Source organism: Anoplophora glabripennis, unplaced genomic scaffold, assembly GCF_000390285.2.
Source record: "Anoplophora glabripennis isolate ALB-LARVAE unplaced genomic scaffold, Agla_2.0 scaffold440, whole genome shotgun sequence".
NCBI lineage: Eukaryota > Metazoa > Arthropoda > Insecta > Coleoptera > Cerambycidae > Anoplophora > Anoplophora glabripennis.
Genome location: NW_019416629.1, coordinates 226,192 through 240,053, shown reverse-complemented (window position 1 = coordinate 240,053; position 13,862 = coordinate 226,192). Strand labels below are relative to the sequence as shown.

At 31.9% G+C, this 13,862-nt stretch overlaps 1 protein-coding gene across 2 annotated transcripts in view; it reads left to right on the top strand.

Moving 5' to 3' along the window:
• Nucleotides 1–13,862, top strand: part of LOC108909348 (activating transcription factor of chaperone) — a 77,667-nt gene that overhangs the window by 47,404 nt on the left and 16,401 nt on the right. The window contains exon 1 of one of the 2 annotated variants that reach the window (XM_018713664.1): nt 1,672–2,123. The exons of the other annotated variant lie outside the window; for it this stretch is intronic. Coding sequence (XP_018569180.1) covers nt 2,108–2,123 — 16 coding nt within the window. The 5' untranslated portion in view covers nt 1,672–2,107. Of the gene's footprint in view, nt 1–1,671; nt 2,124–13,862 lie in introns of those variants that run through there. 2 annotated transcript variants of the gene reach the window in all.

Below are 13,862 nucleotides of genomic sequence, written 5' to 3'. Positions count from 1 at the left end.
AAGTTTCATCAAAATCGGCTATAAATAAGGATAGTCTTATAACTACTCTTAACAGAAATTTTTCGAATTTTTTTAGTCCCTTGAATTATTAAACAAATAATATTATTTTTTAATGAATTAGACTTTTTTGAAGAAAAAATTTACCTACTTTTTTTTCGAATTCTGCGTAGTTTAATCAAACATAATTATTTTTTAAACAGTAACTTTTTTAACATTTTCACATAGTAGGCATCTTTCGTGGTGACATTTTCGTTGTAATGATGTCACTTTCGCGTGCTATCATTTAAATTATTACGTTTCTTTATCTTCTTAGCTGTTATCTTTGTGCTTGAGTGCATTTCTTCGATTTTTTACAACCATGAACCATCATGAGCAGACACTCTTCTTACACTCGCAGTAGGATTACGTTAAAAAAATCTTAAAATTACTTCGTCTAAATCATGCCTCCTTGGACGGCCAAATTCACGATATCTTGGAGTTAGGGCTCCTGATCCCATAGTTTTTGCATGAATTTTCCCAAACAATCTTGCAGAAGGGTGCCTTCTATCAGGGAAACATCACCGATACTCTTTTTGAGCCGCCAGACTATTTCCACTATAGAAACCATAAATAAAATGCATATCGGTTAGTAAAAGCATGATGGTTCATGGTTGTAAAAAAATGGAATGAAATGCAAAGTCAAGCACAAGGATCACAACTAAGAAATGTCGTGAAAATGACAATCATTACCATCATTACAACGAAACTGTCACCATGAAAGATGCCTACTATGTGAAAATGTTAAAAAAAGTTACTATTTTGAGCCATACATTATTTAAAAAATAATTATTTCTGACTAAACTACGCAGAATTCGAAAAAAAAGTAGGGACATTTTTTCTTCAAAAAAGTAATTCATTAAAAAATATTATTTGTTTGATAATTCAAAGGAATAAAAAAAATTCGAAAAATTTCTGTTAAGGGTAGTTAGAAAACTATCCTTATTTATTATCGATTTTGATGAAATTTATAATAATTAAAAATATGTAAATGATGAGACCCCTTTGGAGGGCCATATATCACGGTGCTCGGACTACTAATGTTTATAGAAACTTTTTTTACTATTTTTTGCTCTACTTTCTGCTCATTAAATTTTGTACCAACTTTTCCAAACACCTTGTATATATTCTACCACTTCCTCGTTTAGTTCGACCAGACTTGTATATGGGTATGGCTAAATAAATATAGGAACAAGTTTTTCAAATATTTCAATGCCGAGTTGCTGCATCAGCGACCGAACCTGATACATACTGCCAACTTCTTGGTTCTTCAATTGAGATCGGAAAGACTATACACCTTTGGTACATATTTAGCATGTATTGTTACAGTAGTTTTTGCGGTAGTGACATATGTTCTATATTACCAGATGTAGATATTTTTACATGTGTTTAGATAAAATATTTAATTCAAGTTGTTCGGCCTCCACGTATTTTTGCGTGCCACCCAAGGAAAGCCATAAATACGATTTTGATATAAAAACCTTTAGACCTTCAACCTACTGTCTGAGTAGACGAACGGAGATAATTGATTTGTTTTAAAAGAATATTACAATAAAGTTGTTTATCTATTTGTTATACGATATCACATGGAACGTCGGCTTGGTGGGGAAGTATTTGAGGGACGACCAGTCGAGCTCCACGTTCACGTTGGAGAAGTTCTCTCGTTCGTTCGCGTTGCATTGCAGTTCCGTTCAATTCAATTAGAAACTCGGACCGCGCGCCGTTGCGGATCGCTTCCATATTGTTGTGACTCGAGACGGGTTATTACCTTTTTAATCATCGTCAGTGCCCGTATATTCAACTCCATATCCTCCTCATGGTTGACCGTACCAATGGTTATTTCGGTCATCGTGTATAGCATGAAGTGCAGCTACCATTACACGTGGAATAGAGAGATTGTTTTCAATTCTCAGAAATTGGTCAAGAGACGTTGAAAAGTGCCCGCAGACACCGCCTAAACCGCCCTTTACGCCGCCCCTCGCTCATACTGCCCTAACAATATATTTTTATACCAGGACTTTATAGACTTTGCTGTGTTTGATACAGTTGGTGACCCCTTCCAATCTACATAATGGCTGTTTGTTATGGTAGGTTTACGATATATCAGCCCCTGTTGACAGGCTTGTGTGACTTGGTAAATAAGCCAAAAACATCGCACTAAGCTAGAGCACATTCGACTCAAGGCTGACTCTACACATAAAATTCAAATGTATGCAAAATAGGCGACATGGCAGAACTTGTCTTTCTCGTTTCGGTTTACCTGCTGAGGATCATCTAATCACGGTTATGATTTTATTTTTAAGCTCCTCAATCAGGTTGTATACAAAAGTGATCAATTAAAAATATTTAATTGACAGATGGTTGTTATTACGTATCTACATGTTCCCAGTTCAGTGAACTTTGGTGACACCAATTCATACTTATTTATATCTTGCCAAGTATTTGATAATTAATTGTTGTAGTTTGATAGGAATGGGTAGAAAGCAGTATCTACTTGGAAGTGTTGGAAAAAATTTCACCCTAAGTTTGAGGCATCAAGAAAATTTTATCACGCCCGCCATGTTAAAATTCCCGAATTAGAAAATTTTGACTCGCCTTTTTTTATTGTTTTTAAGTGTTGTTATTAGTTGTTCCTGTACTTATGTTAACTGTTTCCAAACAATGTAAAATTAATTCAAATAAGGATAGAAGTTACATGTATTTTTACAATAATTAATTAGTCTCAAACTGCTCGTCCTAGTAGTGAAACAAGTTTTGTATCAATTTTATTGTATACCGACAACGTTTGACTGTATATTCAAGATGATAAATAAATACGATCTGCCAAAAAAAAAGTTAAATAAAAACTTTTTGCTTTTTGAGTTACAGGCCTTCAAAGTTGTCAAAAATAAATCTAATTTAATTAATAACTTCATAACCCTTTTACCGATCGTTAAAATTTGGCATATTTATTTGGACCATTATGGCGTATTATTTCTTAACTTTAATCAAATCGATATACTGGGTGATAGTTTTCTCCGGTTACCTCTCCCTTTTTGCGGTCAAAACTTTTACAGTGGTCGTATTTTTTTAAAACGGGCAGTTACATTGAAAAAGTCGTTTTATTAAAAATATATATATATATATTGTCTCTTGAGAAAATCGCCTTCAGAAAGCCATTCTTGAGAAAAATGACATTATTTGCAGGTCCAGATGTTTCGGTTTGCGTAGCAATGTCACGGATTTAAAACTTTGAGTTCAGTAGGCGATGAAAACAAGATGTTGATTGCTATGGCTATCAGCTAATTAGGCCAGGAAATATAGAGTTGGACGCGACTTTTTGTTTCGGCAATCTGAATTTATCACTATAGATTCTAAATATTATGTACAATAACATATTAGTTTCCACAGTCATAAAAATGGGGGGAAGATTGTTTACAGTCTGGTTAATTATATAATTTTTACGTAAATTCACGTTTTTCGCTTATAACTTTCTTCCGTTCATTTCCACGAGAAAACAGTAAAGTACTTTTTTTCGTCTTCAAAAGACCTACAAAACTAGCCCTCGAGCGTCAAAAAATATTGATTAGATCAGAAGTTGTAAACAGAAGAAATTTATTTATTACTTTTGAATTAAACATTTATAAACTGCGTTATTATTACCAGAACGTTTTGGAATCGCATCCTCTCATTCCTTATCACTGTCTAATAACACGAAATCTGGAATCGGTAAATTGAATAGTTTACAAGTTATGGACTTATAAACAAATTAACTAATTATTAATCAATTATTATTAAAATTAACGATCCCGACCATCTTCCACAATCGCACTGATTTTTTTCATGGTTGATTTCATAATAATACATTGAAATCTACCATTTTTTTTTTTAATTTCAAATTTGCAACCTGGAAAGTTTTTATATTTTTTAGCCTTAGTTGCAAAATGAAATATACGACACACGCGCGTGTTACAGCGAATTTCGCTTTTTAACGGCAAGACTGTGAATATTATCGTCATTTTATTCGGACTCGATGTCGTTCGCTTCCTCCACCCGTCCGCCGCGCCACGACTCGCCGAAAATCAAGCGATCCACTGATTTTTGACAATATTTCTTATGCACTTAACATACTTCCACAAATAAAATTGGGATCCAAATTTTCAAGTTCTTGAGCAGGAGTTAAATGAATTGTTCGAAGAAGTTATTTTTTTTTAAGTTTTGTGAACATTAGTTTTACATACACTTAATTGTCTTGATACCCTGCGGACACTTCATAATTTGCATTTTAGTTAAGAGAATCCTAAAGAAACACGACAATAATGACATTACCTGATAGCCACAGCAATCAACATCTTGTTTTCATCGCCTACTGAATTCAAAGTTTTAAATCCGTGATACTGCTGCGCAAACCGAAACATACAGACCTGCAAATAATGCCATTTTTCTCAAGAATGGCTTTCTGTAGGCGATTTTCTCAAGAAACAATTTTTTATTAAAATAAAACGACCTCAATGTTGCTGCCCTTTTTAAAAAATATATGACCAGTGTAAAAATTTTGATCTCTAAAAGGGAGAGGTAACCGGTGAAAACTATCGCCCAGTATATCGATTTGACTAAAGCTTTAAGAAATAATACGCACTAATAGCCCAAATAAATGTGCCAAATTTTAACGCGATCTACAAAAGGGTTATGAAGTTATTAATTAAATTAGCTTTATTTTTCACAACTTTGAAGGCTTGTAACTCAAAAATTTGCGGACACCCTTTATACCAACGAATATACAGCAAAAATTATGACTGATTCAGGGTGATTTAATTTATCTGCGAAATTTGATTTTTCCTTAATTCATTAATCGAATGAAATATTCATGCTTAGTTATTCAAATTTAACTATTGTGAATAGGTATTCACCTTAAGCAGCCTGCAATACAATCGCTTTGATGTGTCAATAAATAAATTCCTAGCATTAAACCGTTTAGTTATTTTATATGCGTTGTACGTCTCTATAATACAACTCGGTACTTGTACAATAGTTTATTTATTAGCAAAATATATTGTTATCGAAGCAAAAATGTTCTAAACGTGCTTAGAGTTATAGATACGCAAAATTGACATAGTTGTAAGGACGTTGCGTAATTTTGAAGGTATTGCAGAAATGAAAGAGTTAGTTGGCTACACCCAACTCGAATCGCGGAAGTAGTCCTTTAGCTTTCTACCTTTATGGCGCTTGCTACAATTCACAATCTTAAAATCTCGTATGTACATAATTGTTTACATTTGATTTGGAGGGTCGGCCTTGAATTATATCGAATAGTTACTTTCGCATTTAATACTTTAAGTCTAGTCGTGATTGTAATTATTCTAAAGATATAGCGAAATACTTGTACAAACAATATTTTTAGATTTATATGCGGGGTAATCTTCAGTAGATAATTTCGTGACCCAGGGGGCAATGTTTATAGCTTGTTCATTGTTGCCGAGCAGTTAGTGCTGTGAATAGTATTTGTTTATAGCTAACAAAGGAATATTTAATTTTCTGCTTGATTTTCGAAATTTTAAAAAAGTTTCTTATGTTGGTTTTTTTATTTACTCTGATAGTTTCTGCGATGTCGCTGTTATAACCTCTCTTTGTTTAATGAAGCAATTGTGACTGATGCTTAATAAATAAAATGTAGGATTTAAACACTGGCAAACTTTTCTCCAAAAAGCAAATGTGGATTTTTAGAATCTCATCGATAAAAACTTTCATTTTTAGGGTGGAGATCTAGGACATGTGTCTCCGACATTTTCTGGTTCAAACAGAACAACAATAATTTTAGAATGTAAATAGTTTACCGCATAAACAGGTTCTTAACAGTTGATAAAATTATGTTGCAAATTAATTAGTGTCCAACGAGAACATGAAATATAAATAGTTTCACTTATCTGTTTTATGTGCGAATTATATGCGAAAGTAAATTTCTTGGTTGCTATGCATTATAGAGATACTTTATTATGTTATTACAAAATTACAAGTATCAAAAAAATGAAAGTTAAAATACGCTATTTACTCATGCGACAAATGTAGTCCATATTTTAGTGTAATGTAAACATAATTAGGCCTATTACCCAGACAAGATTAGCACAATGTATCTAATATAGAAATTAATTTTCATGCATATTATTTTGTATTTGGAAGTTAGGCAAATATTAAGAGGAAAACCGGTTTAATAAGGAAGTAAATACATATTTGTATAACATACGCCTTTCATTTGAATTTTAAACGCATGAAATGACGGTAATTCTTCATGAAAAATCTAAGGGAAAGCTAAACAAAACTTTACGTTGTGTCTACCCTTCCTTAGCATATAATTGTTCTTTTAGTTTTTTTTATATTTTGAAGGTACCATCTCTGCATAGATATTTGATGAATTTTGACAATTCATTCGCTTCTTATTCACATTTTTTCACTTGTTATCTTGATGGTATGTCCTGTATTAAGCACACATTTTATTCGCATGAATGTATCAAATACGGTTTTTATTATTAAAAGATAGGCATCTAATCTATTTTTAAAAGAATTCCGAGATCGTGCGATGTTAGTAAATTGTCTCTGATAAAAATCTAGAATTTTTAGATAGTTTTCCTCAACATTTTTTTATATTTGTTAAGGAGTTATTTATTTTCAGTGCAGTTACAAATAGTCTATTAGCCACAAATGTTCAGGAAATTATTATTTTGTTTGCATATACAGGGTGTTTCTTAAGTAGAGGTCAGGAATCCAGGGACGTATTCTGTGGTCGAAGATAAGGGTTTTTTCTTGTATAAATGTGGGGTCTTAGGACAGCCATTGTCCAGATACAGCGTGTCAAAAATTAAAATAAATAATCAGTTTTTAATTTCTAAACCGTTTGAGATAATTTAACCAAATTTGGGGTGAATATTTAGTATGCCAGTAGGTATGAATGAAACAAAAAATTACCAGCTATAGAAACTTTCTAGTGGTGGAGCTGTGGGTAACGTCAATCATTATTTACCAAAAGAAATATATCACCTTGTATAATATTTCAAGTTAAATACATAGGTCATTATATACGCCATTGTATTATCTTCACTTTTTGTTTTTTTACACTTTTTTGTATTCCAAAATTGATTTAATTACAATTTTTACAATTACTTAAATTATTTAAACATATCTTCGAGAAGCTATGTCAATAAGCCGTCATCTTATTTAATATTGTGTATTGTTAAATTAAGCTTATTTTGTTAAAAGATTAAGTTTTAATAATGGCTTATGCATATTTAAATGCTGAAAGGCCAATATGGTTTACAAGATTTCCAAATAATCCAACTCCAATTCCAAGAATGTTCAGAAATATTTTTCAACGTCTTTCGGAATCAAGCTCATTTCAGAAAGGTCCAATTCCTGGAAGATCTTTGAGTGTTAGAACGCCTGAGTTGGAAGAAGCTATTCTACACGAAATTGAAGAAGACCAAATACTAGTATTATGAAGATCGCTGCAAATCTTAATGTGAATTATAAATTAGTTTGGTCCGTTCTGAAGCATCAACAGTTATACCCGTATCACAGACAGAGGGTTCAAGCCTTACTCCCGCAAGACTATCCTGCTCGCCTACAATTTTGCCACTGGATTTTGCAAAAAATTGAACAAAATGTTGACTTTACCGCTGGCATATTGTTTATCAACGAAGCTAATTTTTCTAGAGATGCTATAATGAACTTCCACAATAAACACGTTTGATCTGATGAAAACCCTCATGCCACAATGGAATCTCGATTTCAACATCAGTTTTCTTTGAATGTATGGGTGGGTATTATTGGAAATTTTCTTGTTGGGCACTACTTTTTACCAAGCACTTTAACCGGTGTCTCCTACATACATTTTCTTGAAAACGTTTTATCTGAATTATGTACCTGACGACGTTCTCTATGCGCTAAGAGAAAGAATGTGGTTTATGCACGATGGGGCTAGTGAATTTTTAAATGAAAGATTCGGTAATAGCGTGATTGAACGAGACACTCAAGCACTGGGTCAACCTTGGCCACCCAGATCACCCGATATGAACCCAATTGATTTTTTTGTTTGGGGACATCTCAAGACATTAGTTTACAAATTATAGCTGGTTGTGATGTAATAAGAGCTAGGTACTCCTGGAATTTTTGCACGTGTTCGAGCTGCAATTTCAAGAACATCTGAAGCATATATTTTGGCTGAAGGTGGCCATTTCCAACATTTGTTATAATAAATCATAGTAAAGTAATTCCATTGTTTATTAATTATTTTGTTATTATTTTAAGTTTGGAATACAAAAAAGTGTAAAGAAACAAAAAGTGAAGATAATACAATGACGCATATGATGACCTATTTTATTTGTAATATTATACAGGGTGGTATTTTTTTTGGCAAATAATGATCGTTGATACCCACACCTCCGCCATTGGTAAGTTTCTAAAGCTGGTAATTTTTTGTTCCATACCTACCGTCGTATTAAATATGCACACCGAATTAGGTTAAATTATCTCGAGCGGTTTAGAAATTAAAACTTAAAAACTGATTTTTAATTTAAATTTTTGACACGCTTTAGCTGGACTATGCTATCCTAAGTGGTCACATTTATATAACAAAATACCCTTATTTTTGTGCCACAGAATACGCCCCTGGTTTTGTTCACCTCTACTTAAGAAACACCCTGTATAAATGGGATTTTCTACTTAGTCATATCGAATTATAAAAACCCAATGGCGTAAAACTCGTGATTATTTTTTATAAAGCTCAACGCATACACCATTGGACATATTTGTAAAATAAATTCATCAGTATTTCAGTAAAAAAAAATCAGTTTTTATCTCACCAGTGACTTTAGAACTGGAGCGCACGGTAATCCAAGGAGCAACGTCCTAAAATTATGATATACTTAGAAAATACTACGTGTATGTTTCCACGAATAATACGCAATCAGTATCCCCCTGACGTAAATTGAGTTGCACATTTTTATTACAAATATTCAGGGAATTAATAATTAGGCTTCATCATCTTTCATTTATAACTAAAATCTTTCAGATTTACACCGTTCAATATTAATTACGATAAATTTGTCCGTGTACACAGTATCAAGTCTGGGTTTGGAAATCTTTTGTAATACCTCAGTCTTAGAATTGCTTTTACATAAACTTTGGTAATAAAGCAATAATTTATTTTTAGTTATTTAAATATTTTTTGGATGTAATTCAATTAAATAACTGTTATTAAATTCTGTTTCATTCTAGGACAAGGTTGTATTAAATAAAATGTAGTTTAATGTTACGCTTAATTATATTAAAAAATATCAATGCATATTGTTTTCCTGTTTCTAAATAAGGTTACACTAAAAAAAAATCGCAGATCAAAGATATGATTTTAAAAAGGATAAACGTTTTTGTGTCCAGAGCAAAGACACTGCAATTTAGAAAACTTAAATGCAATATCAATTAATTTTTTGTTTTACAGATTACTTAAACGGGTTTTTAGACGTTCCACGCAATTGTAAAACCATTTCTAGAATTATGTCTGTTACTAAGTGGAATTTTTAAAAGTGGTGGAGTCATCAGAACAATAGTAAAAATTCCTTAAGTTTACAGTCGTATAACAAAAGAAAATGTATAAATAATTTATTTAAAAACGAACGTGTTTAAAAAAGTATAGGTAACATTGAGTTTAAGTAATTAATTGCAGTGCCTATAAAAGCTTATGGGAATTTTGTAATTTGTTTGAGAAAAACAATTAATGAAACTAACTCCTGTGTCAAAAAGATCAGTCGGGACAAGATGAATTGGTCGAGGTGTAGGTAGTTTTTTGTACGTTTAACTTTTAAACTATCACTATCTCACTTCATTTTAAGCTAATAGTGGTGGGGTTTTCGGAAACTACGATCAGATCGGGTGTTTTTGGATTTTATGGAAATGGTTTAGACAACTGTTTTTAATTGCATAGCACAAATCCAGGCACAGAGAAATAAACTCGTAAATTTTTCGCTAAAATGAAATTATTGTATATTCGGAATTCAGAAAAGTTGTTATTGGGAGCTTCAAAATAGGAATTTGAAACCAATTGCAAAGTGTTTTCATAAATGTCCGAGTCCCACGTGACCGCGACTGTTAGGCAATCAAACTACAATGGAGTCTCAGTGATTAATACAAAATTCCCTAGACAGAAAATGAGTCCAGTGGAGTACATATTACAATTCTTTACAAACATTGAACTTTAATTTGCAAAATACGTTTTCAATAGAAAGTAATTATTATTTTTTACATTTTTACTTACAAAATAATCATACTTTTCAAAATATTTTGAATTTTTATTCCATTCTATATTAAAAAAACATTTGACTGAAAGATGTCGTTTTAAAAATATAGGCTCCTTTGTAGTCCATTTTGTCAGAGATTATGAAAATATTGTTAATAAATCAAAAATTTTTCCAGTGCTTTCTTATTTTTTTTTTATTTTTTTTTATATTTAAATATAAATTATAGATATATTAATTTACCTTACAATGCTAACATAAACACAAAGTTTTTTACTCAGATAACAAAAATTTATTATATCAATCTTTATAATAGATATTCAAAATGACCCTCTCCGTTTTTTCAAACATATTTACTCTACGTTTCAAGCACTCTAAAACGCGTTCAAGATGAATCGGAGTTATATTGTTTATTTCACGTTCAATTGCTGCATATAGCTCTTCAAATGCATGAAGAGGATGTAACCAATCTATCACCATGAAATTCCTGAAGATAGTTTCTGCTTCAGTATGTGTTGTAGCTCCATCTTGTTGAAAATACCCATGGTGCAGTTTATCGTCGCATTAATTCCCAGGTTTGTTATAAAATGTTACGGTATCGTTCTCCATTTATTACTTCTCGGAAAAAAATTGGGCCCATTATACGTCTTCTTGAAACTGCTACTGATCTTCCGAGGATGTAACGTTTTTGCAATAAAATTGTGCAGATTTTATGGCCTAAGTTGTTGGGATTATGGGTAGAACTAAAACACTAAAAATTAAATGATATTGTTTATTCACTTATTCAGATCTATTCTGTGTCAAATTAGATTGAGAACTAAAAATTCTCTCTTAAGCTACAATATACCTCTGTATGTTTATAAGCATTTTAATTTATGGGCAAGAGCCCTTCGGCTTGCGAAATATAAACACATTTGTAAGCGGTACAAGATTGGCGTTTGGAATTTCAACATAGCCGGCCAGCCTTAGACGACTTTGTTTGGGTTATAAGTAATGAATAGGCGCTATTTCAATATAAACATTGTGATTTGGAAGCGGACAGAATACTCCTGAGACAGACATTCATTAATATACTGTTAACATGTTAACACGCTGTGAATTACTCTTCACCTATTGTATTACCAGTTTTTACTTTAATTGTTTAGTATTTAATTTTCTTACACATTAAAAGTAGGCTCTAAAGATGGGAATGTTTTTGTATACGTAACTTGAGTCTCTTTCAACACAAGTTCTATAATTCTGACTGTTTACATAATCAGACAAATGTACCTATGCCTGATCGGATTAAAACGTCAGGTCTAAGAAATTATCGTTATTTAAATGTTCATTAAATCATCCACAATATCGTACTCGTTGTTGTGATCAGGAGACTGTAACTCTTGTACAATAGACCTTTTAGTAGTGACGTCACATATGTCAAATAATAGGTAACCCCACAGAGCACATTGTCATGAAGAATTTCTCAATATTTTAACTAGATCGATTTTCGACCTTATGTATTTTGGACATAAGCGCTAAAAAATGACTTCTTTGTTATGACCTTAAATATTGCGATATTCTAACAATATTAGAAATATTTAAGAACTTTCAAACCCCAAGTGACAAACTAATAGAATTATAGAATCTATATATTTAAATTTATAGGACAATATTGACTTTTATAGTAATTAATAATTTAAAATTATCTCAATGTTACTGAGCATGCGCATTAAAGATAATTTCATGTAAGCAAAGTAGCCTCGCAACAGGATATCATTCAAGAAGTTTGGTTGTGGTTAAGAGTACGTCTAGAATAAACCACTNATTTAAATATAAATTATAGATATATTAATTTACCTTACAATGCTAACATAAACACAAAGATTTTTACTCAGATAACAAAAATTTATTATATCAATCTTTATAATAGATATTCAAAATGACCCTCTCCGTTTTTTCAAACATATTTACTCTACGTTTCAAGCACTCTAAAACGCGTTCAAGATGAATCGGAGTTATATTGTTTATTTCACGTTCAATTGCTGCATATAGCTCTTCAAATGCATGAAGAGGATGTAACCAATCTATCACCATGAAATTCCTGAAGATAGTTTCTGCTTCAGTATGTGTTGTAGCTCCATCTTGTTGAAAATACCCATGGTGCAGTTTATCGTCGCATTAATTCCCAGGTTTGTTATAAAATGTTACGGTATCGTTCTCCATTTATTACTTCTCGGAAAAAAATTGGGCCCATTATACGTCTTCTTGAAACTGCTACTGATCTTCCGAGGATGTAACGTTTTTGCAATAAAATTGTGCAGATTTTATGGCCTAAGTTGTTGGGATTATGGGTAGAACTAAAACACTAAAAATTAAATGATATTGTTTATTCACTTATTCAGATCTATTCTGTGTCAAATTAGATTGAGAACTAAAAATTCTCTCTTAAGCTACAATATACCTCTGTATGTTTATAAGCATTTTAATTTATGGGCAAGAGCCCTTCGGCTTGCGAAATATAAACACATTTGTAAGCGGTACAAGATTGGCGTTTGGAATTTCAACATAGCCGGCCAGCCTTAGACGACTTTGTTTGGGTTATAAGTAATGAATAGGCGCTATTTCAATATAAACATTGTGATTTGGAAGCGGACAGAATACTCCTGAGACAGACATTCATTAATATACTGTTAACATGTTAACACGCTGTGAATTACTCTTCACCTATTGTATTACCAGTTTTTACTTTAATTGTTTAGTATTTAATTTTCTTACACATTAAAAGTAGGCTCTAAAGATGGGAATGTTTTTGTATACGTAACTTGAGTCTCTTTCAACACAAGTTCTATAATTCTGACTGTTTACATAATCAGACAAATGTACCTATGCCTGATCGGATTAAAACGTCAGGTCTAAGAAATTATCGTTATTTAAATGTTCATTAAATCATCCACAATATCGTACTCGTTGTTGTGATCAGGAGACTGTAACTCTTGTACAATAGACCTTTTAGTAGTGACGTCACATATGTCAAATAATAGGTAACCCCACAGAGCACATTGTCATGAAGAATTTCTCAATATTTTAACTAGATCGATTTTCGACCTTATGTATTTTGGACATAAGCGCTAAAAAATGACTTCTTTGTTATGACCTTAAATATTGCGATATTCTAACAATATTAGAAATATTTAAGAACTTTCAAACCCCAAGTGACAAACTAATAGAATTATAGAATCTATATATTTAAATTTATAGGACAATATTGACTTTTATAGTAATTAATAATTTAAAATTATCTCAATGTTACTGAGCATGCGCATTAAAGATAATTTCATGTAAGCAATGTAGCCTCGCAACAGGATATCATTCAAGAAGTTTGGTTGTGGTTAAGAGTACGTCTAGAATAAACCACTTGAAGAAAAAAACACTGGTTAAACACACTGACACAGTACAACATCAAGAAAAACAATAAAAATACTTAGTAGAACTAAAAAAGGCCAAGATTAAACAAAACAAAGGAAACTACGCTAATGATGACGGAGATAACATATCAACAAGATCTCACCTGCGTATGAGGCTATTCTT